Raw genomic sequence first — 24,015 nt, 5'->3', positions numbered from 1 at the left:
AAAAAAATTCAAAAAAATTAAAATACTAGGTCAGATGGCCCCTGCAGCAGGGAAATGAACACGTTACAAGGAAAGGCTGTGTTAATTTGCATGTATTGACAAAAGTGCCACAAAAATTTGAAATTCTATTTGTCCCTTTGCAAATTGATAAAAAAGCATCATACAGAAATCTATCCATACATAGCATAAGACTTTTACAGGTAAGACATTTGTACATCCATTTAACCTCAGGTGATCCACTCATTCAGCCTTGACCACTCAGGAGCATCCTGATTTTTCTACTTTCCATTTTCAGCACTGAACATTCGCTCCTAGAAAGAGAGAAGTGAACAAAGAGCAGCTGAGCAAGAGTTTGGGAACTGTGCTTTAGCAACGCGGGCTTAAGTCACTATTAAGTAGTTATCAGTCAACAAGAACAAGTGCCTCAATCAGGTATACCCGGGGTGTAATTTTTCCCCCCAAATTCAATTAATCCCATTTGAAAGGCTCTCCATAAATTGACAGACTTTCACATGGCCTGGCTGTCCTCAGCGTATCTCTTCTTGGTGCCTCCTCATGCCAAGTACAAGCATGATTTATTTCCAGCTCGCTATCTGAAGATTATTTACGTATCTTGTACCACTGCTGACAGCTAATGAGTTCAGAATTAGGCTTAAGGAACTTTTCACTTTAACAGTAGTGTTATCTTGATTAGCTGCCAGTCTAAACACTGCCTTGGGCCTCAAACAGCAGGTGTGGCTCTATACATCTGACATGAATTCCTTCTTGAGATGCAGTGAAGTTTACCAAATTCGCTAATTTAGGTGGGCAGTTTGCTAGCTGCCTGTCCTAGATAATCTGTACTGCCCGCATAAAAGCCTGACGGGACTTGCTTACAGGTTCCTAATCCTTAGCCATGCCTCAAGGAACCGTGCGTTAGCTGCAGTACGTGGAGGAACACGAGAGGTGGCAGGAGGCAGCATGATATAACATCTACCTTTAACATCCTCTCCAGTTTAATTGCATCTGCAGCAAATTTTCTGATCCCATCAGATAGTTTCTCCACAGCCATTTGGTCTTCATTATGGAGCCAGCGGAATGCCTTCTCATCCAGGTGGATCTTCTCAAGCTGACATGCCTGAGCTGTGCAAGGGGAATTGAGAAAGAAACAAAACCATATTATCAGATTATTATCAAATACCACAGGCTTCCTAAAACTGTCTCAAGGTTCTGACCATCTCCAGCTGTTGAAAAATTTCAAACACCACTTTCAACATGACTTGCTACAGCAGCACGCTTTGTCATGCAAGACTGAAAATGCTCCCGATGGTTTTGGGGGGAAAGTAGCCTAGATAATCAGTTCCTCTGAAAACACAACGTTTATGTGTATGCCATTATCTTGTATCTGCTTCCGAATGGTACGGTACTTTCAGGCCTATTATCAGGAATTATGCAACAGTCCTACCGCAGTGAGACATTCTAAGCAAATACGCTGAACAATTAGGTCTTTGATTATTTGGCAGTACCTAACAAAAGCTCAATTGATAACATGCCTACAAGCCAGCCAGCACCCTGTAAGCAGCAACCCATGGCTACAGCTGTGCACAAATCTAATTTTCCGAGTTGTAAAGTAGCATTTTAATAAGGCAACAGAAAAGCAGGAGTAGTGCAACGGGAACAAAAACTTAAAACCATTGTGGCACAGTATCACTAGATCAAATCACTTAGTCTTGCATATGATTGATTTCTAGAGCTGGAGGGAAAGCACACCTTTTGGCATGTCTGGAGCTAATTGCATCACTGATACAATATTAACTTAAGATTAAACTAGGTTTGGCATCTTTCTAATATTCAATAAAATTTCATCCCAAGCATACGAAGTGGAAAGTTCCTCCTTCTGCTCTCCCTGTCCTCTCAGGAGAGGGGGCACCGTATTTAAGCACACTCAAGACCCATCGTAGTTGCAGTTAGTGTACTCAGTGGGACCCAAGATGCTAAAGAAGTGACTGTGTGTCAGCAGCTGTAGCAGTAGCGTTGTAACGAGGCTCCAGTTCCTTTCGAAAGGAGTGAAGACTTCCCCTTAGAGCAGAATGGAAGCAAGCACCACGGAGCTGAGCAGAACCACGACGCTCAAGAAAAGGAGGCTGAGCAAGCTCATGTTACATAGATGTGGACTCACCCTCTTTTATACTGAGCGTGGGAGTTAACTTGACATACTCTTTGCTGAGCTCTGCCAAAAGCTTGGGTGAAATGGTGAGATAGTCACAGCCTGTAAGCGCTTTTATTTCTCCTGTATTTCGAAACGAAGCACCCATCACGATGGTTTTGTAGCCAAACTTTTTGTAATAGTTATAGATCTTAGTGACACTCTTCACTCCTAAAAGGGAGAGATCAGCAGCTTTCAGAATAATTCATTTGAAGTACAAATGGTTATTTAGAACATGCTCAAAACCAACATTTTTTCATAAGAGGATTTATGTGAGTAAATGGCAGTTTGAATGTGTAGCTATTGGATTTTTAACAATGTGTTAAAAGCTTACCTGGATCCTCTGAAGGCTCGTAGGCTTTCTTATCTCCATTTGCAACATACCAATCCAGGATCCGTCCTACGAATGGGGAAATCAGAGTAACTCCAGCTTCAGCACAGGCAACCGCCTGAGCAAAGGAGAACAGCAAGGTCATGTTGCAGTGAATCCCATACTCTGCTTCCAGCACCCTGCAGACACAGGCTGGCTTGAAACAGCACTTTGCTCACCCATTGAATTTATAGTCTAGTAACAAGCTAGTAAGTTACAACTACTGAATTTCTTGAGTTAAATTAGGAATGTGGTACAGTTTATAAGCTTTAGAGTTTTAAGCTAACAGCAAATGTTTTGTGCTGCCAGACTCTGCTTTATTTAATGGTGTTCCCTGAACCAAATGCAGACAGTTCAGAATGATATTTCAGGAAACTCTTGTTCGTGGCCTGGCCCTTGTATGAACAAACTTTTCCTATTTTGACAGAAAGCCGTAGCAGAGCACCTTGCTTGCCATCTGTAGCCCTAGCAACAGATTTCCTGGTGCAATGCTTTCAAAACAATTCTTTATTACAAGAATGAGTTTGTCAGGTGCCTGTGAACACGCAGGAGCATGCTATGAATCAGCAAATCAGCATACCAGGGACAGAAATACTTACTTGCCAGCCTGGATTCCTTCCCATGTTGAAGAGAGCTTAATGAGAATACGATCTTTACCAATTCCTGCTTCCTTATAAAGGTCAATGAGGCGCCTGGCCCTCTGAATCATTCCTTCCTTATCAAAGGACAACCTTTGAAACAAGAGCAGGACTGCTTAAAACTGACTGGGTTTTTTGTTTGTTTGTTTTTTAAATGCTTTCCCTCCCCAAACCACATTGAAAAACATTGTCTGTTTTATCAGTGTTTAGATGCCAACAGCAGGTTTTTGTTCTCAGAGATGCTTCCTGGATTGTGAGCCCATTAAGTAGGTGTATGACAGCACTGCTACTCTCCGATTCAGAGGATCCAGAGCTCAAGATAGCTTTCCTTGAAAAAGTTACAGATTAAAGTTTTCCTGGAGTTTTTCCGTAACGAATGCAGAAGCCAAGCAGTAGAAGTGAATTGGCAAGAAGTAGGTTAACAGACAAATCCTATGTAAGTCTTGAAATAAACTGTTAGAACAGATTTCTTGGTAAATTGAGAAGACAGAAGAGAAAGAGCAAAACTCTTAAGTATACTGGAAAGGTGAGGTTTCTCTTGCGTAAGGAACAACAGGAAGATTACAAAAATCCAAGCTCAGTATTACTTGTTTTCATAAACTTTTGTCACCAAGTTATAATCAAGCAAACTAAGTAAAATCTGTGCTCTAATTAAACACATTAACTCTTGCTAGCCTTAAAACAGTGAGCTGTCTAGTCAAGAACATCGTTCTCCAACTCGCATCATGTCTCTTTGTGTATGTACAAATATCCAGGATAACCCAGAGGAAAAAGAGCCAACCTTGCATCTACTTCTGTGGACACACGGCCAGGTATCCTCTTCAATATTTCAGCTCCAAATAATACAAAAAGTTTGTCACAAGCATTTTTGATCTGCTCCTCTTCTGACCTGGAAACCACAAAGAGCAAAATAATTTCTATGGGAGGAAAAAAAAAAAGTGCGTTCACACCTTGTCACGGATTTGAAGATCAAATTTCACAGCCCATTTAACATTAAATTCCAGAGTTCAAATAGCCACTTCTGCTCTGCTCCACTTTGATGTTCTGCGCTCTGTGATCCACCAGCAGTACTAGCCTTTGGCTACTGTTTCCTAAAATGCTGTTGACTCAAGAGTGTTTTCCTGAGCAGCCCTAGAAGGCCACATGAGAACCGGAAAAATGGAGATGCACTTCTTCAAAGCGCTTCCGAAACCAGCATAAGACATTTTTCTTTAAGGGTTGAGGCTTTTTAGGGCAGGAGATACACCTACGAATACATGAGGAGAAAACCCCAGTACATTGCTAGTAGTACTAAATGCTATTTATATAAATAAGGCATCTTAAATATAGATCTACTGAGATAAAAAAACGCAAGCCTCTTTACTTACCCACCAAGTTTTTTCCCATAGGCAACAGCATCATCCACAAGTTCCTGGTAAGCTGGCATCTGAGCAGCAGCTAGGATCAGAGATGGGTTGGTGGTGGCATCTAGGGGCTTGTACTCATCAATTGCTGGGGAAATAAAAATAGCCCGTTTAAAACAATCAGCAGCCCTGAGCAATTAAAAGGATTTTGCTCAAATATGTGAGAATGTAAACACTTCTGGCTGTAAGACGGTAGTGTTGGTGACAGAGCAGACTAATGCACGGTGATGTTTAAATACCACTGCCTGAAAGCTGCCTTGTGCCAGAAGTACAGAACAAAGTTAACAGGGCGACAGGAATAAATACAGAAAAGTTTACTCGCTACTACTAGAGACATTGCCCAAAAGAAATAAACTTGTAGAAATGACAGAAGAAGAGAAGTGCTACTGGTTTTCCACATCTCCCATCTGTCCCTATCACATTCACCAGCATAGCTGAGTTCCAGGAATCCTGGGGGGAAGTAAAGATGAGGAGCTCTTTCCTCCCTTCTGGCAGTTAGACTTTGGGGGTTTGCTTTGTCTACAACTGTTAGAACCAGACCAGGAGCAGAACTCAGCCGTTAGGCTCTAGCAACTTTTCTTACTGTATTTTAAAAACTTCTTCAAATAGTTGCAGACCACTTCTTAGTATCTGTTGTTGTTATTTCCTTGTACTACCAGGCTTCCTTCCTTGTAGGAGCTATTTGAACCTTTGGCTTACCTTAAGCCCCGGACTACACCTATTTGGGGTGATACCGGCTGTTTACCAGCGCAGGCTGCGGCCGTGTGCTGTCTGGCCCTGGCACGCAGAGCCTGACTCGGCAAACGGAGGGGAGCCTCTGCAGGCCCCCCAGCAATCTCCGCTTACAGAACACAACTACCTGTCAAAAATGACAATATTTATTACAAGCTCACTTTCCTCAGCGTTTTTTGCACAGAGATGAAAACCCAAGTTAAAGAGTGCAACATTATTTTTTCAGTCATAGAAGAAAATAAGCGTTGTTTTTCCATAGTTCGCTGCTAGGTGATGAGAATGATCCTGGAGCAAGTCCACTCCATATAGACAGGTCCTTCAAAACACACTTTAATTCACATGGATGCTGCTTAAAATAAAGCACTACACAATGAAACTCAGTTCTGAAGCATGTGTGCAATTTTAGAGAAGTGTATTTTGGCAGAGCTTACTACTCCTCTCCAGCCTTGCAGCATTTGAAGACTCTTAACAGGTCTCTGGCAACATGTGTAAATTCATCTTGTTAAGCCTGTCACGCCGTGTTCCTCACCCCATCTTCCTTTAGGCTTGTCGGAGAGCAGGCAGCAGCCTGGTTTTTAGCTGTGCAGCACAAGCTGTCGGTGGGGTCCATGATGACTGTGCCCCCTTTCCTCGCTGTGAGTGCAAAGAGCCACGCAAGAGAGCGAGCATGTCCTGGTCCAGCTTCGGGAACGGGCAAAACTAGAGCAACTCCTAGAGAATCCACCGTCACCTGCTGCAGGAGCTCGTATCAGGAGCCATTCCAACCTGAATCTTTCCCGCACAGCACTGTGTGACACATCTATCAATAATCACAACTGGGAACTGGCGTTAGCAACACCGGCACCGTAACCAGCATCGGTGTTTAGCCTGAATAGTGAGGCAGATGGCAACTGTAGCCCCGTTTGGGCTGTAAGAAGGATCCAGAGGTGACACAGGCAGCCAGAGAGCAACTGAAAAACTGTTTCAAGGAGCTTGTTAAAACTTTCCAGCGGACAGTGGATGGTCTCCTTACTGCCACCCATACACAAACACACCCTCGCCACTCACAAGGATGATTTCTTTTTTTTCCCATTATGCTTTTTTGAAACTAGGGTAGACAGCGTAATGTTTTAAAAGTCATGGAATATCAGCAGACACTGGGCTTTGGCCAGCTTTGTTGCTACCTGAAGGTACACAAATCACCTCAAGGGAGGGGATTCTGCCCCTCTGCTCTGTTCTGGTGAGACACCCCCCCTCCTCCCCCGCAGTGCTGCCTCCAGTTCTGGGGCCACCAACGTAAGATAAGAAGGACATGGACCTGTTGGCATGAGTCCAGAGGAGGCCTCAGAGATGCTGGGAGGGCTGGAGCCCCTCTGCTGGGAGGACAGGCTGAGAGAGCTGGGGGGGTTCAGCCTGGAGAAGAGAAGGCTCCAGGGAGACCTTCCAGCCCCTTCCAGGCCCTCAAGGGGCTCCAGGAAAGCTGGGGAGGGACTCTGGATCAGGGAGGGGAGCCGTGGGACGAGGGGGAAGGATTTTACACTGAGAGAGGGGAGATTTGGATGAGATCAGAGGGAGAAATTGTTTGCTGTGAGGGGGGTGAGCCCCTGGCCCAGGTTGCCCAGAGAAGCTGTGGCTGCCCCATCCCTGGAGGGGTTCAAGGCCAGGTTGGCCGGGGCTTGGAGCAACCTGGGCTGGTGGGAGGTGTCCCTGCCCAGGGCAAGGGGTGGCACTGGGTGGGCTTTAAAGTCCCTTCCCACCCAAACCAGTCTGTGAAATCCATCAAGGCTAATTACCTAGTCACTTGGTGTTTCCAGCTCTCTCGATGCAATGCTGCATTGCTGCTCCCTCCCCTCCCTGGCATGGCCGCTGCCTGTCACACTGATGTACTTTAAGGGACAACAACATTGGACGGACTCTTACAGCCCGGGAGCAGTTTCTCCCTGATGTTTCGTGCATCCCGACGCTCGGAATCGGGCAACCCAAAGCGCTCACAGACACGCGTTACCTCCAGCCAGTGCAAGGACGTCAATGCGCGCAGCGTCACGAGGGACACGGCTGAGCTGCTGCCACCTCCCTGCGCTCTTAACCTTAAATCTGCTCGTACAGGACATGTGACGGCTGCCATTTAGGGTCCTTTACGCATCAGCTATGGGTCTGGGTGACAGGAGAGGGCTCGCGGCGCGCTCGGCGGTGGCAGGAGGGGATCAGGAAGCGTTAGCCCGGGGGTGGGCCGGGAGAGCCATCGGTGGGCCAGCGACAAGGGACACCCCTTGGGGGCACCCGAAGGCCCCCTCCCGCCTCGGGAGGGGAACAAAAGCGCTTTTGCGTTATGGTCTTTGCTCCCCGACTGCCTCTCTTCCGCCGTTTGGAATAAAAAAAACAAACCCAAAACAACAACAAACCGGGACAGCGGGTGATCCACGCTCGCCGCCAGGACAGCGCTGTCAGGCGCCGGCTCCGCGGATCCCGGGGAAGGCACCGGGCAGCGGCCCGGACCTCCCCCCTCCCTGGGCCACCCCCGGCCCTCGTTAGGTGACGGCGCCTTGCCCAATGCCGGCCTTGCGCAACGCACCGGCACCAACCGGCGACCCCCGCCCCCCCGCCGCCAGGGTGGTTCGCTCCTCCCGGGCGCTCGCCCCCGCCGGGCCGGGCCCGTCCACTCTCCGCGGAGAAGGGGGGGGGTACGGTGACCACCCCCCCCCCCGCGCCGCCCCTCACCGTTGAAGTCCCCGGTGTCGGCCACCACGGTGGTGTGGTGCTTGAGCTGGTCCAGCGCCGACTCCATCTTCTGCCGTTTCACGGGGGACACCGACATAATCCGTTCCGGGGAGGGGGGGCCTCGCGCCGCCTATAAGGAACCCTGTGTGCCCTGAGGGGAGCCGGCCTGCGCGCGCACCCGCCGCTCGCTCGCGCCCGATACCCGCCGCCTGCGGGGAGGGGAGGGGCGCGCCGCCCGCCCGCCGCCAATCCCAGCCCAGCAGGGAGGCGGCCAGCCAATCAGAAGCGTGGAAGGGGCAAGACGGACGCGGCCGGGCGGAGCCGGGGCGGAAGAAGGTTCCTGATTGGGTGGTTTGGCGGCTCGTGAGGGTCGGGGGGGGGGGGGGGTGGTCACCATGGCGACGGGGGATGCGGATGCCCCGGGCCGCCATTGCGCCGGAGCGGGGAGCGGGCAGCGCGGCGCTCCGGGGAGCCGCTCTTCGGGTGGGCTGGGGCTGAGAGGTCCCTTCTGTCCCAAGGAGCTCCCGTGGGGGCTCCCCGCGGCCGGGCACGGCGCCCGAGCCGCCCCTCGGACATCCGCCCTGCGGGGCCTCGCCGTGAGAAGGCTCCGCCGATGATATAAGATGGCGGCGGGAGCGTTGGTGAGGGTTAGGCCTTCGCCCCTTTGGCAGCCTTGGGGAAAGACTCCAGCCGTGCCACGCCTGTGTTAACCCGTTGCAGGAGCCGGGCGGTACGTTTCCTCACGCTGCCGTGGCCAGGCCCAGCACAGCTGGGGCTGCCCCCTGCCCTGCCACAGGGAGCCCTGCACCCAGCAAGGCCCCAGTCGTTCACCTACACTTCACCTCAGCTGTGGAGAAGGCGATCCTGCTAACGTGGTTGTGCTTCTGGAACAGGGAATGCTCGGCTGAAAATGCTGTAGAATCTGCTGCTTGGCCTTTAAATGCAGGCTCTTTGCACTGTGCTGTTCCCCTCATTTTGTCTTGTATTGTTGCAACTGTGGAAGCTGCCACGGTAATTTCCCTCCTGATATACAAGAATATGCTTTTGTACAACCTTCTCAACCCGAAGAGAAGATAATGGAAAGAGGCGTTACATTAAAGTCCTGTTTGAATTCCGTGACTGTGTAGGAAGCGTGTTCTCATTGTCTCCAGAGCCCTTTCCAAGGAGCAGGAGAACCTCCCTCGTACATCCCCTCCCTTCCCTTTGTTCTCAGCCCTGCATTAGCTGGTGTTAACCACGTTTGGGCGTTTCTAGCTAACCGCTGCAGGTGTAGCCTTGGACAGTGTCTGAGTGTGTAAATGCTGGCGTGTTGTCTCAGCTGCATGTTCCAGAGGTAAGAGGTTTGTTGTCCAAGATGATGAGAAAGGGGATGTTTGGATTCGGCTGGTAGCTTTCCCAGCTTTTGATTACTATCATATGTGGCATTTTCACCTGCGCCTGTTTTCAGACATGAATGATTACCAAGGCCATAACGTCCTTCCTTTTTGAATGGCAGTCCCCGAAACCAAAGGAAACACGTGGTTTCAGATATACTGCCATGTGTCTTAGGCTCAGACCGACAAGTCGTTATGAAAAGCAGCCCTTGCCTACTGGTTTTGCACCCTGCCGCTTTCATTTATATCCAAGTGAAAAAGACAGAGATGGAGTTATAAGTATAACTTAACTATTTTAATAAATCTTATACAGTGCATGGTTATATCATTTTATCCTTCGTTCAATTACATTAATGTACAGTACATTATAGCATTATCTGCAGGCAGTACAAATATAACAGATGCACAGCTCAGTCATATGGAAATTTTTAAAAGTGACTTCTGCAATAAGGTCTACTGATATATTTATTTTACGAAATGCTCCCGTAGCTCCCGGCTTTAGAGAACTGTCACATACGCTTCTATTAGAATCCCAAGTAACTATAAATCTGTGTGATTTGCCTTCCTTTGTATCCAAACACGAGAATGGTGGTGTGTTTCCTAGCTCACCAGTTGTTTCTGGTTTCATTTTAGAAATTGTTTAGCATTCTGTGCTTTTAACACCGATGGTTTGCCAGCGTTCACAGCTGATTCCCATCCCCACCCTAATCCAGAGCCAGGGCTTCTCAGGAGGATTGTCCTCTTCATCCCTCCCTGACAAGGTGAGTGCCCTTTGCAAACTCCAGCCGCTGCGGCAAGCCAGCAGGGTTGTGGCCAATACCATGATCCTCCTCTGTAAGTTCCCTGCCTGCACCCTAATTCTGCTGGTGCTAACAACGTCCTATTTCAAGATTAAGAAAATATATCACCCGTTAGAAACGTTTTTGGAAGAGCAAAGCCAAAACTGAGAGGTGTGGGGGTATTCTCAGATGTAGGCATGTGTTCCCCAGCCGCTGCTTTACAGCTGTACAGCTTTTTCCATTAAATGCGCAAGGACAGCCCCAAACTGTGCAAAGACTTAGGCAGGCGCTTAACCTTGCGAGGAGGTGGGACCAGGCAGCAGGTAAAGGAAAGCACATGTGTAAGTCTTTGCGGGGTCTGGGCCTTAATTCCCATTTGAGCAAAGCGAAGGTGTGGGAATGAGAGAGAAAGACAAAGTCTTCCCGCTCTGTGAGCAGTTTCTGTATGTGTGTTTGCTTTACTGCATTCTTATCAAGTTGGTCTGTAAGTAAAATATAGATGTAAATACAGCGTGTGCCAAACTTGCTGTGGACAGGAAATCTACTACAGGTTTGCTTGAGCTTTTAAAACTTTCAGTAAATTATTGATGCATAATCACTTAATTATGTCTCGAGGGAAAGGGATTTTTTCCCTCATCCCTAGGTATAGATTTTTAGAGCGAGGGGGTATTTCACTAGAGAGATATATATATATGCGCACATAACGTTACTAAGAAAAACAGGATGGGAAGAACAATAGCCTCTACTAAATTAGATTATTTTTTTTTTCCCTTCTGGCTGTTTATTTTGTATTAAAACAGCCTTTCCAAATGTGCTTTTGCTTCTTAGATATTTAGGAAGCATTTCAGATTACTCTTTGCAAGGAAAATGTGAAGGTGGGGGCGAGCAGCGAACACCCTGGGAAAGGCTTTGGGTGTGACTGGGTTGGGAGCAAATGGGTAGGGGCTTATCGTCTCCTTGTTTGAGGCCCGGCTTTGGCAATCCTGCAACTTTCCGATGGAGGATCAGTGCCAAGGTGAAGGGCTGCACAGCCGCCCTGAGCCCCAGCCTCCGCGTAAGCAGGGATGATCAGGCTGAGCTCACCTATTTGCAGATTCAGATCACTTCAGTTGTCACTCGGCTCCTGCTCGTTATTATGTTATTACGCAATGGCAGCCCATTTCCACTGTTCAAAGACAGCACTACCCGGTACGTGTGTTTAAGGGAGCAGCCAGTCGTAGGTAATGTGTGTTGCAATTCTAGCCTCGTCCAACGAGGGGGCACGGGGGGAACAGGAGGAGGACAGTGAATTGTCACAGGGTCTTTGCTAGTGGGCTGCAGGGGATATCTGCCACAGAGGAGGAAATAAGAAGTGGGGGAAAAGACTTATTTCCATGGTCCAGACTCCAAAGTTTCAGGCTGGCTTGTTCCGTGCTGCGTGCCATGCCCTCTCTTCCCGAGCCACGCTGGCGAGGGGGTGGGAGCAAGTACAGCCCTTTGAAAAAAGTTTTGCGGGGTCTTTTTTGCTTGACTCCAGCCATTGTCATACATTCAGACACGTGTGAATTCTGATCCGCTCTGACGGCATGCACATAAAATTTCAGTATAAAATATATAGTTATAAAAAAAAAAAAATACTTCATGCAATATTAAAACACCTTTCCCAACGGGACATGGTCTTATTGTCTACCCTTATCAACGGTGTTCGAGCCATTGTCACTTTGATGGCAATTACACCGCTAAGTGTGGAGCACTGCTGTCTCTTGTCTGGACTGGGGATCATTGCTTTCATTCCCTTTTTCTGTACTACTATGACTAATAGCTGAAATAAAGCAGATAGATTTTAATTAGCAGAATCAATCCTTTCCTGGCGACGCTTCATGATTTCTTGGAGCTCTGACTCCCCTCTGCTTTTCTAGAATGGAAACAAAAGAGGAAGTTTGAGTTTTAACTTCAAGCTGTAGTTAAATTACAATATTTAACTAATGCTGTAAAAGCAGAGCTAGTTTCAAAGGGGTGAGCGGTACCGGTAAGCAGGCAGATTCATTGGAGGAGACAGGGTGATCTGCCTCACAGATTTGTGGCCTTTTTCCTTAAAAGACTTCTCAGCATTTTTAGGTGGTGTGGGTTTTTTTCGGTTGTGTGGTTTTTGAGTGTTTTGTTGTTGTTTTTTTTTTTTTTTAAATTGTGTTTCTTAAAAAGTCTGTTTAATGGGATATTTGACCCATTAATGGCACCCATTCAGGTGAGGGTTGTGCAGAAAGCTACTTACCTCCAGTAGGTTTTTCTCCACTGTGATTTTACTGTACACTCTGTTCCCCTCATCACCGCACACTTTCTTCAGCTCCTCTCTGTTGAGGGAGAAGAGCTGCGCTCCAGTGAGGATGCCAAGGTGTTCCACTGTCCTGGGAAGACACAAAGCGAGGAGATGACAATGTGCTACGCGTGGCCTCTCGGCAAAGGTGAGGAGTCAGAGATAAAAAGGCTGGGAGCAGCCGACGTGCAGCCCCTGCACCAGGACTGTATCACATGCGAGGCCCTGGGGCTGCGCCAAGGTGGCGGCCGTTGGGTAACCCAAGCCCTCGGAGGAGCGGGCGACGCCAGCGTCACCCTGGCATCCACAGTGTAGCCAGCCCCATGGGTATTGCAGTGATTTCACTCCGGTTGCATGGGTTTGGGGAGCGATCCTGGAGCTCCTCTTAGCCCGCTGTGCAGAGGGGGAGTTGTAACTCCTAACCCTCAACCAGCTGCAGCTTCCCTGGCGGCTGGGAAGATTTGCTAGTCCCGGCTGAGCGTCTGGCTCTTCCTCAGAGATACTTTAGGACAGTCCAGAGACAGGCACTCATCTGGAATTTGCCTTTTAGACCACGGGTTTACTTAGTTAATTAGTTATATTGCTCTAAGCTCAGCACTCCGAACTGGCGAACTGGGGTCAGACGAGCACCAGCGGTAGGACTTTGTGCCGCGCTGGGCTGTGAGTTGAGTGAATAAGCAAGACCAATCCTTTATGTGCAGCTACTCATAAGGTCTTTTGCTGCACTGTGAGACAAGGTTTATTTGAGTGTATAAGAAAGAAAGGGAGTGAGTTTGGGCTCTGAATGTACTGGCTGTGTAGCCTGGATTTAGTATGATTGAAATGTAATTTGCAACACCGGCCCTGTAAGTAAACACAAGCGACTTGTAATCCAGTTGAAATGTTGCAAGCTGCCTCCCCCACTCCTTTTTAAATGAAGGACCAGCATTTCATAGGGTAGTAAAGCAGATCTTACTCTTTGCTGAATGACTTTGCCTCCAGCCAAGCTTTGACTTCTTCAGTGCTGGATTCGAAGGTGAGGGGCACAAAAACTTCCTGAGGCTTTTCCACTTTGAAATTCCTGTGGGGAGGCTGAATTTTATTGTTTGTGATCTTCTTTAGCAGCTCATCATTCAGCTCACCCATGTGATGAATAAGTTCTGGGGAAACAAGGCACAAGGTAGAGAGTAGGGAATGAAATCAAGTCTTCAGTTGCAAATCCTATTAAATTAATGTATTTGAGGGGAAATTGTAAGAAAGATCAGAACGTGGCTCAGTATTTTTATTAACGCTGTAAATACACCAAAGGAAAGTGCTTACTTTTGTATTTCAGTTCTAAAGGACAAGCTTAAGTGCTTTGTTAGAGCAATAGGTTGAGCAATGATCTTTTGACCTCCAAATTTCCAGCAGGAAGAGATGTGTAAAGGCAGACTGCCACAGTTTTGGAGGCTGGCAGTTGGCTGGGGGAGCCTCCCCTTCCCTCCCAAGCCAATACTCTCAGCTTCCTTCAGCTTTTGAAACCTCGCTTTCCCTTTGGGAGAAACCTAGATTTCTGCAGTTCTTTTCCAGAACGATGGAGAGGAGGAATCACAGAAAAACCAGCCAAATTCTCATTGTCCACACAGCGATTGCTGAATCTAAAAAGCCGCTGAAGGGTTTCTCGCAGCGTGACTGTCCCCCGGGACAAGGGCGCAGTTTGGTACAAGCCCTGCATGTCTGAGAGTCTGGCCTCATTGCGTCAGCAGCATCCATTAGGCTAATTGGAAGGTCTTGGAACAACTGCTGCTGTTCCTGGGAGAAAGGAAATCTCTGGTTTTGATTTTGACCAGCATTGATCCAGCTGTTTAATTTCCAGAGGAAAGGGTATTCTCCGTCATGGTGTATACCAGCAGCCCAGCTGTCTCATTTAACAAGCACACGTTCCCCAGTCCACCTTTAACCCAGGAGAGATGGGTCTGGTGTGGAAGGGCAGAGCTCACATCTGCAGAGGCATTTGCTTTTAGCCTACAGGAGCTGGGCACCCACCAGTCTGCCTGGAAAATTCGTGGTCAAAAGCACTTACTGGTGAAAAATGGTGTCGTGCTTGGCAAAATAATAGAACATTTTGATAAGAACACATTCATTTTGCGTGACTGGTGTCTGCAGACGGGTGCTGGTAAGGACCTGTATTTTCACCTGTTTCATGTACAAATTTATGTTGGGGTGGATCTTGTTTCTCATGTTGCTAACCTCTCCTGTTCATCACACCTCATTCAAAGGACATAAAACCCTGCAACACCAACTACCAGGAGTTTGCTCAAGGGTGTAAAACCTGATCTGGCAGCGTCTTTGCTCCCACTGGTGCTGTCAAGTGGTGACAAGGGACAGGGTCCCTTTTCCCTCATGTCTGCTGTTGTGTTTTTGCTTTAGTTTGTCATCTTCCTGTTTTTGAGTTACTTGGTTCCCTTCGGGCCATTGAAATAAGGAAATTGCCCAGCTAAATTAGCAGCAAGGAGGGAAAAAAAACCCAACCGCATGAGACAGCGGAGGTGAGGGAGGCCTGACTGTCTGTTTTTGAGAATGAGGTTCCCATTTTTCTGTGCCTCTGTGTTGCCATTTATTTCTTCCCATTGCCCCTTCGCTGTCGCCTGATGCGGGAGGCCGATTCTGTGAGTACCTACAATTAGAGTCTTGGTTTCGAGCTGTAGCCCCGCTCCCTCTACTTTTCAGTCCTTTCTGCTACTTCTAATAAGTAATTTGCTGATCCAAGTCCTCAGAGCTCCAGCTTTTGCTGTGCAGCTAAACAGACGCGGCAGGAAGCGTGAAGCGGGAGTGAGCGGCACACTCGTACAACTCCAGTGACACGTCAGGTAGTATCACTCTTTCCATGAGACTCCTGAAGACTGCGTAGAATAACTCAGTGTTATTAATAGATACGTCTCCGTGATGCTCGTACTATGGGGCTTTCCATCATCCCAAAAGGGCTCCTGCTCCCCGGTAGCTGAACAGAGGATGAACCCCGGTTGTGGCCGTGGGGAGACGGCTTGCTACAGGCGTATGCAGGGTGTGATAAGGGTGAGCAGGGCTCCTGGTCCTTCTCATGCTCTGTGACCCCGCGTAGCATGTGCAGGGCGAGGGAGTGATGTGACTCTCGTTTGGCAGATCTGCTGCCTGGGATTTCTCTGACACCACATGAAGGAACAGGCCAGGCAGGCACTGCCTGCGTGGCAGGAGACAAGAGCAAAGGAAGCGAGAGAAAGGGATTGACCTGGATGTGAGTGGTTGCTTAGACACACTTCAACATTTTGGCAGGGAAAGGGAACTCTCTCCTTGGGAGGAAGAGGAAGGTCAAGCTGGAAGGAGGATTAAGGTGATCACCTTCTTGCCCTGCTTGTTCCAGGCTGCCTGGGAGCCCGTGACGTGGGTCAGTGAGCTCCTCAGAGCTGCCCTGTTGGCTCTTGTACTACCTGGAATCTCCTCCGTGCATCTCCTCCAAACCCACCGCTGGTCCCATGCTTATCGCTAAAAGGCGCAGTCGCCCCACGTGCAGAGCCTTGTGAGGGCGAGCACACTTGGGTAGGTCTGGTTACATGCACACAGCAACCAAAAATAGTGGTCAGACCATTATGGTAACGGTAAAGACAGAAAGAAAACCACCGGGACAGAGAGTGAGCAAAACACGTGCTCACAGAAGCTTTTCAATTAAGTCCCGAAATGCAAGGCCGCGGTGCCGTGCTCTCTGGCTGCCCGAGGCTGCTATGGGTGGTGTGAAAGGTGCCCGGACGCTGGGAGCGCGGCGTGGGACACGTACGTTCTTTGGCGTCCTGCGGAGAGTTGCGCGATAACATTTCACTTCCCCACTTATCCCCAGCGTAGCTGGCAGGCAGCTTGTGAGTTGGGCTGGATGGGCCATATCCCCTGGGGCTCAGGTCTCCTTTGTACCTCTGGTTAGACTAGGTGATAAGAAAGAAAGAAAAAAAAAAAAGTGTACGATTTTTTTTTTTGCCATTTTTCACTTTCTTAAACTTTTTGCCTCCCACCCACGATAGCAAATTGAGGGATGGATTTCCATGTTCTCCCTGTGCTGATCTGAGGCCGCTCGGCTGAGGCTGGTGAGACCTCAGGTGGAGCTGCATGGAAGAAGGTAATTTCTGGGGTCTCAAGGGAACGAACAGAACCCAAACCAAAGGCCAAAGACGGCATGAAGGCATTTACACCCCTGGAAAACATGTCACACTCACCACACAGAGAGGAGTGGTGTTGCGTGCTTGCTTACCGCTGCTGTGCGTGACTGCCCTCACCTGTGTGACTCGGCCCTTTGGCCTTTTCACTGCGCAGAAATTACTGCTTGTAGGGCTTCCTTGCAGATGGAGAGCAAGGGAAGCAAAAGGATTTTTATATGAAGAGAAAACAAGCAGAAGTCCCATTTGAAGCTAAAGCATCGCTGCTCTAGTAACTGGATGTTAAGTGGGAACCCTGCCAAGTGCCTGGAGCAGTCTGGAAAGAGGTTTTTTTTCACATTTTGATCAAACTAACAGGGCTTTTATCCAGAGGCCTGCTGGCGCACCTTATGGTTTGCCCAAGCTGTGAAATACCAAAGTGGGGAAGCAGTTCCGTGCTTGCTTAGGGCGTTTAGAGCTCTCCAGCTCCACATTTTTGCCATGCAAGGCGCTTGAGAGCAATAGTCACTTAATACTCACTTAGATGATACTTCCACCTGCCTCCACCCCAGTAACTTGTTCCTGCTGCTGAACTGAACTGCGTGAGGGAACTCTCTGCCTTTAATTTAACCCCCAACAAAAACCTCTGCATTTTTGTGGCAGAATTTGCTTTTATGGCTGCTCTTTCGCCGTGTTCCCAGCACAGCCCTGAAAGCGGGAGGGTTTCGCGGCAGAGGTGGTGGTAAACCACAGGCTGGGAAGTAGGTGGGTTTGGGGGGGAAGGCGCTGCCAAAAGGTGGAACTCTTTCAAGCCAGCGTAGCCAGCAGCTGTTGGGTGACACCTCAACGTGAGACCTTTTCTGTTGGGATGACAAGTGACGGTGCCAGGCTCGGGGTGGGCGCCCCTTCGAGCTGGGGTCTCACCGCATGGCAGGCTGTGCCTGTCCCATAACCCTGCCTCCAGGCACGGCTGGCAGCAGGCAAAGTGCTTGGCATCTCGGAGCGGGAGGAAAGCACGAGGCCGCCGCGCGGAGGGGAGGGATAGGCCTCCTCTGGGGAGGGGGAAGGTAAACCGTGGCAAAATGTGAGTTTTATTATAGGAGACTCAGGAATCTCCAGGATCCTGGTTTGTCTGCTTGCGAGGGTTCATGCTGACTTGCGCACAGCATCCTAAGAAATGCAGGGAGCTCTAATAACAAGATTATTCTCAGAGGCTGACTATGCCCTGCAGCCCGCTACCGGTTAAATATCAGACTACAGACCTGTTCGAGCTCTTCCAGTTTCACCACATCCAGGATGTTATAAGGGACGTAACCAGCCTGCCCGCTCCGGTTGAGCAGCTTCCACCACTGCTTATTATCTTCCAACACCTGAGAGCGGGGAAAAAAATAAATGTGCTAGTGAGAACATCAGATTTCTGGCATACGTAAACAGCAGATAGTTGAAATAAACCACACAGTAATGCGAAGTTGTCAGAATAACATAATTGAGGCCAGGAGCTGGCAAAGGGATCTATTGTGCTCATTGCAACGCAGGACTGAAGCCTTTCCTGAAAAGCATCAGAACTTGTCCTGCTGACAAACAGGAAAAACAGACCTGAAGAACTCATAGTTCCTACTTAACGTGCCTGTTTCTCCATCATTTTTATTTTTTTTTTCAGTGACTGAGTTTGTGTTGTCTTTTTGCATTAAAAAAAAAAAAAAAAAAAAAAATCAAGAGTGACTCCTGCCAAAAGGTGCCGGAGTGTTACCACATAACTTAGTTGCGTGTCACATCATAACACGTACCGGAATCACATCGTACCCATGATGTGGGAAGGAGATCACCCGTTGCTGAGATATCTCCTCTTGCTCCTGCTCCTTTCAACGGGCTTGTTTTGACCCAGTACTGCGGGTTTTTTTATTTACTTTGTGGGTTTTTTTAAGTAATCTTCCCAGAACGGAGGAGCTTTGCTGGCAAGATCCCTACACCCGCTTCTCATTCTAGCTGCATTTTTGAACAGAAGTCTTTTTCTCAAGTCACAGATGCGTTACAGTTAGTGCGTAGACCAAGTTGTGCCCATTCGCCAGCGGCTGACAGTGTTGTGGTAAGAGAAAGGTTATGAAAAAAGATGTTTTCAAAGAAAATAATTCCTTTGGGGAGGAGTGGTAGTAATGAACGCAGACCCGGCAAGGGGGTGAGCGGTGGACTACAGTCACTTGTTTTCCTTCCTCCTCGTTGCTAATGAGGATGTGACTGATGAGTTTCAGCTGAGCAAATGACCCGATGCATACAGCCTGCTCCAGCTCAGATGTCAAGCTTTAGATTTGAGCAAAGCTTCAAGTAACTGCTCAGAAAACACCCAGCAAAAACGAGGTGGCACTTGCCCGTATCTGGAGACGTGTGCTGTTCCTGGAAAGGGGAGCAGGGCACACGCCTCCCCCAGCACGCTCACGTACCTCCAGGATTTCATCCTTAAGCACTGAGAGTTCATTGGCATTTCGCGCGGTGAAATCGTAGCGGATTTTGGCATATCTCTTCGGCAGAGCCATTCCCTGGGCCTCAAAATTCCTGCAGGGGAAAAGAATAATAGAGTCTTAATGGAGGCTCATCTAATAACTTGGGAAATACAGGTCCACTGGCAAAAGAGGAGTGACGAAAGCTTTGTGCCAGGGCAGGTAGAGAGACAATTATGTTGTGTGGGCAGTGTCTCTTTGCTACTCTGTTTTGGGGAAGATTTTCACTCCTCATATACCTGAAAAACCCTGTGTTTGGGGAAAAAAAAAAAAAAAAGTCTGCAGGGCTGCTTGGTGAGTGGCCTTAGTGGGGGACTGTGAGGCTGCTGCTTTCGGGGTGGGAGAAAAGACCTCCCCCGTCGGCTGCTGCTCTGCAGGGACTGGGGAGACTGACAAAGCACGAACGAAATGCTCTGATTGCACCTCCTGTGAAAAATGAGTGTGAAACCCTCACGTCCTGATAAGTGGAAACAACTGCCCCACAGGGCGAAGTGGGGGAGAAGCAGGAATCAGCAACCGGTGCTGGGGAAAGGGTATTGAGAATGAGTGTAGGTAGAACTGCCTGGAAAGCTGGGGTTTTTCATCAGGCAACGAATGCTGAGCCGCTGAAACGGAATTCTGCGGGTTCTCAGGAAACGTGTGTTTGAGCGTTTCTATCCTAAAATATGTTTTGGGGGAGGGGGAATGTGTTTAAGTATTTTGATTGGGAATTTCTGACACGAGAGTATATGGCTTTTAGTGTTGAACTGGCTTTTCATTTGGAGAGAGAGACAAAGTAAATACGGTAGGCTGTCAAATATGGAAAATGGTGAAAATGTGGAATGAAAGATTCCCTTTGACCCAAGCTGAAATGGTTTATTTTTTCATAGTGTTTTTTTTTTTTTTTTTTTTGCCTGGCTTAGGAAAACTTTGCAGGTCTCGTCTTTTTCTTCTCTAGTTAAGATGGGTGTAGTGTTATTTTTTTAAATTCCAAAAACGTTTACAGTATGGAAAAACTGTTTAGCCTTGTGGTGTAAGGGCAGGTAGGGACTATTTTAATGCACCTTCTGTGGATCTTTCTGCTTACGAGTCGCAACCCGCGCAGCTCCGCGCTGCGGAGGGCCTCTGGGAGCCGTGCTCGCAGGGGGCATGTCGGCAGCGGGTCAGGTTCTCCTCCAGCTTCTGCTGAGTTCTGCGTACCTCGGTGAAGCCAGTGCTTCCAGCAACTATGGCTTTTAGCCTGATGTGCTTCCGTTGCCGAGTTCTTGGGTTTGGTCAGTGATTTTTAATCTATGATCTGTGGAAACTGGGCTCGCTATGGACTGTTTCTGAGGCATCTGTAAAACCTGACTTTGAAAAGCAAGCTCATTATGCTTAGTTTCAATTCATTTTACTGTCTTCATTAGATAGCTTTTGGTGGCCTGAAAAAGGTCGAAACCGCTGAACCAGTGGTTTGATATCGTGCCTATGGCTGTAGCATTGTCTTTAGTTGGCTTGATTTGGGACAACTCAACTCTTGGTTTAGTTACGGTCACGCGCGGTATAGAAATTGTAAATCTGCAGTGAGGGACTGCTCGGAGCAGACTCTCGGACAAAATGAATCCACCAGTCCAGAAAGGGAGTGGTGACCTTAGCCAGTAGTGCCTTGAAGGCAGGGAGGGGGAGGAAAGCCAAGTTAGGTAGAAATTACTTCTTCTGGAATGCTACGAAAGGTAAATGAATCATGAGGAAGGAGATGAGGGCTGGAGGAGTTTGAAGCTAATGTGCGCTGTGCATGCACCTGGATTTTACACAAGTGACCTTTGCTGATTGTTGTAATACTGCCTGGGGCTTTCGTGACACTTCTCTGCAGCCAGAAGCCCTGGCATAAATAACAACACTGATGCATGGGTATTTTTGTTAATAAAGGGTCTCTTGGCTAGCAAACTCGTTCAAACTACTCTGAAAAAAGTATGAGTCTAGCAAGAAATATGTCTGTCCCAGGACTCTGATCTTGGCAAACATCTGGGCAGACTTAGCCGAGGTCTGCTCCGGACTGCAGAAGGCATCTAAGCACGTTCTCTATTTCAGCATCTGCTTCAGTGCTGTTAACTTTGATGTTTTTTTCTTCAATGTTATCCGTAAGGAAAACTTGCTGCTGACAGTCTGAAAGGTAGGTAAAAAGGCACACCGCCTAGCCCAGGAGAAAAGAGATTCTCATCCGCTCTTCCCTGAGCTCACGCTGTAGTTTGGGTGGTGTCGCAGGGAAACGGTCACCTTGGTAAAAACACACACTCTTAATTTGTGTCCCGGGACTCGATGCGACTATTTACAATTTGCCTGTGCTGAGACTAACAGATGAAAATGTTTCCTTCCGCGTGTTACCTACCAGTCACTAAAGATGGACTTAAATGTTCTCGTGTAAACTAAGTTCTTGTTTTTCATCACCTCACTGAGAAAAATGGGATCGGAGAAGAGAATTTGTTACCGTTATTCTTTCCCTACTCAACACTGCATCTGTACTGTTTCATGCTTCCCACCAGGGCCTTTGATGGGGTGAATGGGAAGAATTAGTTATTTTGCTGATATAATTGGATTTAAGGTATTTTGCTGTGAATTTGAACTTTTTAGTAGTAGTAGAGCTTATAAAACTTCTAGATTAGAACATAAACCCACAAAAAACCAGTCTGGCTCGAAGGTTGGTTTTTTTCCCCCCAGTTCAGAGTTGGCTTCAGCAAAGTGCACGGATAAGTGCTTTGCTGGGTCTGGCCTTCCAGTCTGTGATCACTGCAAAGCAGAGGATGGCAGAGAACTCGCTCACAATTTGGGGAGAGTTTGTTGAAATTTGGAGATCTCGGGGAAAATTCCAAAGGCGTAAGCCCATGTTAACAACCAAGCAGATGAAAAAAAATTCTAAATTTTGAACCCAAAGTACTTTCATAAAGATGTTATACCACTGAGTAACTGGTGATAGAAAGCTAGCAGCAGGGCAGAGCGTTTGGTTAAATTGCGAGAGCCGTTTTTCCCTTGGAAAAAAAGCCTGAGGCAAAGGGGTGGCTGGTTCTGGGTTGGGAACTTTCCGAGACTTCTGAAGAAAGGGGAGGTTTTGTCCCCATTTTCTGGATTTATCTCATTAAGAAGAGTTGTCTGAAATCAGTGCCCTGTCAGATTCCTGATGGAGAGATGGGCAAGACCATCTTTTTATTCAGCCTCTAATAAATGTTTTCCCCTTTGGTTGTGGCTGAAAGCCAAAGGAGGAGCTGCTGCCTCCAGTGAAGCAAAAGGACGCTGTCTCAGTGTTCTCCGTGCAGTGCTGCCGGCCTCAGGCTGCTCTTTCCCAGGGCTGTGTTTTTCAACAGCGGAAAGCTCGCCTGTGCTCGTGCCGTCGCACAGATTCCTCCTATAAGCAGTTCTTTCCCTGCAAGCTCTTCTGGCTTTAGAATGAATGGAGAGATGCTAACTTCTCTAAACGTATGGGGAGCAAAAGTGCAGCGCAGCATCGTTGGCACACGATCCTTGACATCGCTTTGTTGGGCTGCTGCTATGAAACAGGACATACTGAGTGACTGTATTTTTTGCCTCTTGTGGTGGAAAACACGTGTAACCCATTTCCTTGTAGACCTGCGGCTGATTAAAAAGCAGACAGTGTTCACATGAATAATCCCTCGTCTGATCTTTGAGTTCTCTTGATCTTGTTAACGAGTCTGAATTAATAACGGCAGGGAGTTATCTACCAGGATGCCAGAACGCCCTGGTGCCGAGATGTGCTGCAGCGCGTGTTTATGAGGTTACGAGGTGGTGCCGATACGTTACCTATTTACATGCTGAGTTACGTTCTGTTTAAAGGCATCCACAGCTTGTGTCTGATCGGCGGCCTGGCCGCGCTTGAGCGAGGAGTTACGGTAAGGATATCCATTGGCTGAGGACAGCTGGAAAGGTAAAAATGAAGTCAGTGCTATCAGGAAAGTGGAAGAAAGCTGTATCGGAGAAAAGGAGAGTGAGTGGTGGGTGAATGGTGGCCTGGAAGCTTCTGGTCACAATGAGGTGCACACCAAAGAAACAGGCAAACCTATATCTGTGGGGCTCAGCTAAGGGATAGAATCCTATTTCCTGTTGATCAGGAGGTGAGGCTGATTATTGTTGCCCTTTTTTGGCCTTATTTTCTTTCCACATTTAACTGGAGTGACCAGATCCAACCGAGTTTTGAGCTGACTGCTTGTTACACACCACTGCAAACTCCACAGATCCGTCTCCCGCTCTGAAAAAGGGGAAGGGAGAGGGAAAAGGAGAGGATGACTGGGGGCACAGGACTGACCTCTTCTTGCAAGTGTCCGATGTCTATTTCCCAGGGAGCTCCGCGGAAGATTTCTATGGGTGGTTCCCAGCCGTTGCGGAATTTGGGGATGTAGGTGGGGATATTTGCTTCTCGGGGCCATTCAGCTCTAGGACGTGAAGCAGGGAATATGCAGTGAGATTCACAAGGGATTTGTCTCTGAAAGCGTGTCGGGGAGAAGCAGGGGCATCAGGGCACCCTTGACCCTCTGACGTGGCTATAACATAAGCGTCCCGTCTGCCTTGCTCAAGAGCTTGGGCAGCCTGGTGAGGTGGCAGCTCTGTCCTCACCTGGATCTGGTCCATGCCTCTCCCAGGGAGTCCCAGAGGTTTATCTCTTTTGGTGTCAGGTGTCCTTTGAGGAAATCTGTGGTGTCTTTGGAAAGGAGTGGGCTGACAACAGACCTGGCAAGCTCAGGGCCGCCACAGCTATTGATGATCTGGATTACGCACAAACACACACAAATATAAGACATTGTGCAGGAAATGTTCAAAATCTCAAAGCAGCACGTGCACAAAGGAACAGAAATCAAAGATGGAAAAAATCAGTGGCTCTGATCTTTTGAAGTCTGTGTGGCTGCCTGCTCCAAAGGAAGCCGGTGTAGCCTCCGTGGTGACTGCCTCTAGATCCAGGCTAAGACT

At 48.2% G+C, this 24,015-nt stretch overlaps 3 protein-coding genes across 5 annotated transcripts in view; 1 reads left to right on the top strand and 2 right to left on the bottom strand.

Moving 5' to 3' along the window:
* GATD1 (glutamine amidotransferase class 1 domain containing 1) overlaps positions 1-24,015 on the top strand; it is a 91,356-nt gene that overhangs the window by 20,744 nt on the left and 46,597 nt on the right. Inside the window, exon 10 of one of the 2 annotated variants that reach the window (XM_054198767.1) lies at positions 3,949-4,073. The exons of the other annotated variant lie outside the window; for it this stretch is intronic. The gene's annotated coding sequence lies outside the window, so the exon portion shown is untranslated. Of the gene's footprint in view, positions 1-3,948; positions 4,074-24,015 lie in introns of those variants that run through there. 2 annotated transcript variants of the gene reach the window in all.
* Positions 77-8,234, bottom strand: TALDO1 (transaldolase 1). Its single transcript, XM_054198759.1, has 8 exons — positions 8,026-8,234; positions 4,561-4,684; positions 3,975-4,082; positions 3,155-3,286; positions 2,520-2,695; positions 2,159-2,356; positions 977-1,122; positions 77-311 (listed from the first exon to the last, which is right to left on the bottom strand). Exons 1-8 carry the CDS (start codon positions 8,120-8,122, stop codon positions 279-281), a joined length of 1,014 nt encoding a protein of 337 aa, XP_054054734.1. The 5' UTR covers positions 8,123-8,234; the 3' UTR covers positions 77-278.
* The window catches only part of EPS8L2 (EPS8 like 2), a 70,829-nt gene continuing 56,410 nt past the window's right edge, over positions 9,597-24,015 (bottom strand). The window contains exons 11-19 of one of the 2 annotated variants that reach the window (XM_054198751.1): positions 23,665-23,813; positions 23,357-23,483; positions 22,855-22,970; positions 19,027-19,138; positions 17,851-17,958; positions 16,240-16,381; positions 13,426-13,609; positions 12,429-12,561; positions 9,597-12,071 (exon numbers count right to left, since the gene is read on the bottom strand). In XM_054198751.1, coding sequence (XP_054054726.1) covers positions 12,000-12,071; positions 12,429-12,561; positions 13,426-13,609; positions 16,240-16,381; positions 17,851-17,958; positions 19,027-19,138; positions 22,855-22,970; positions 23,357-23,483; positions 23,665-23,813 — 1,143 coding nt within the window. In that variant the 3' untranslated portion in view covers positions 9,597-11,999. The remainder of the gene's footprint in view (positions 12,072-12,428; positions 12,562-13,425; positions 13,610-16,239; positions 16,382-17,850; positions 17,959-19,026; positions 19,139-22,854; positions 22,971-23,356; positions 23,484-23,664; positions 23,814-24,015) is intronic. The other variant, XM_054198750.1, reaches the window with a different exon arrangement.

The sequence above is a fragment of the Rissa tridactyla genome, chromosome 4, assembly GCF_028500815.1.
Source record: "Rissa tridactyla isolate bRisTri1 chromosome 4, bRisTri1.patW.cur.20221130, whole genome shotgun sequence".
Taxonomy (NCBI): Eukaryota; Metazoa; Chordata; class Aves; order Charadriiformes; family Laridae; genus Rissa; species Rissa tridactyla.
The sequence above is the reverse complement of the archived record's forward strand: the minus strand, read 5'-3'. Positions and strand labels throughout refer to the sequence as shown.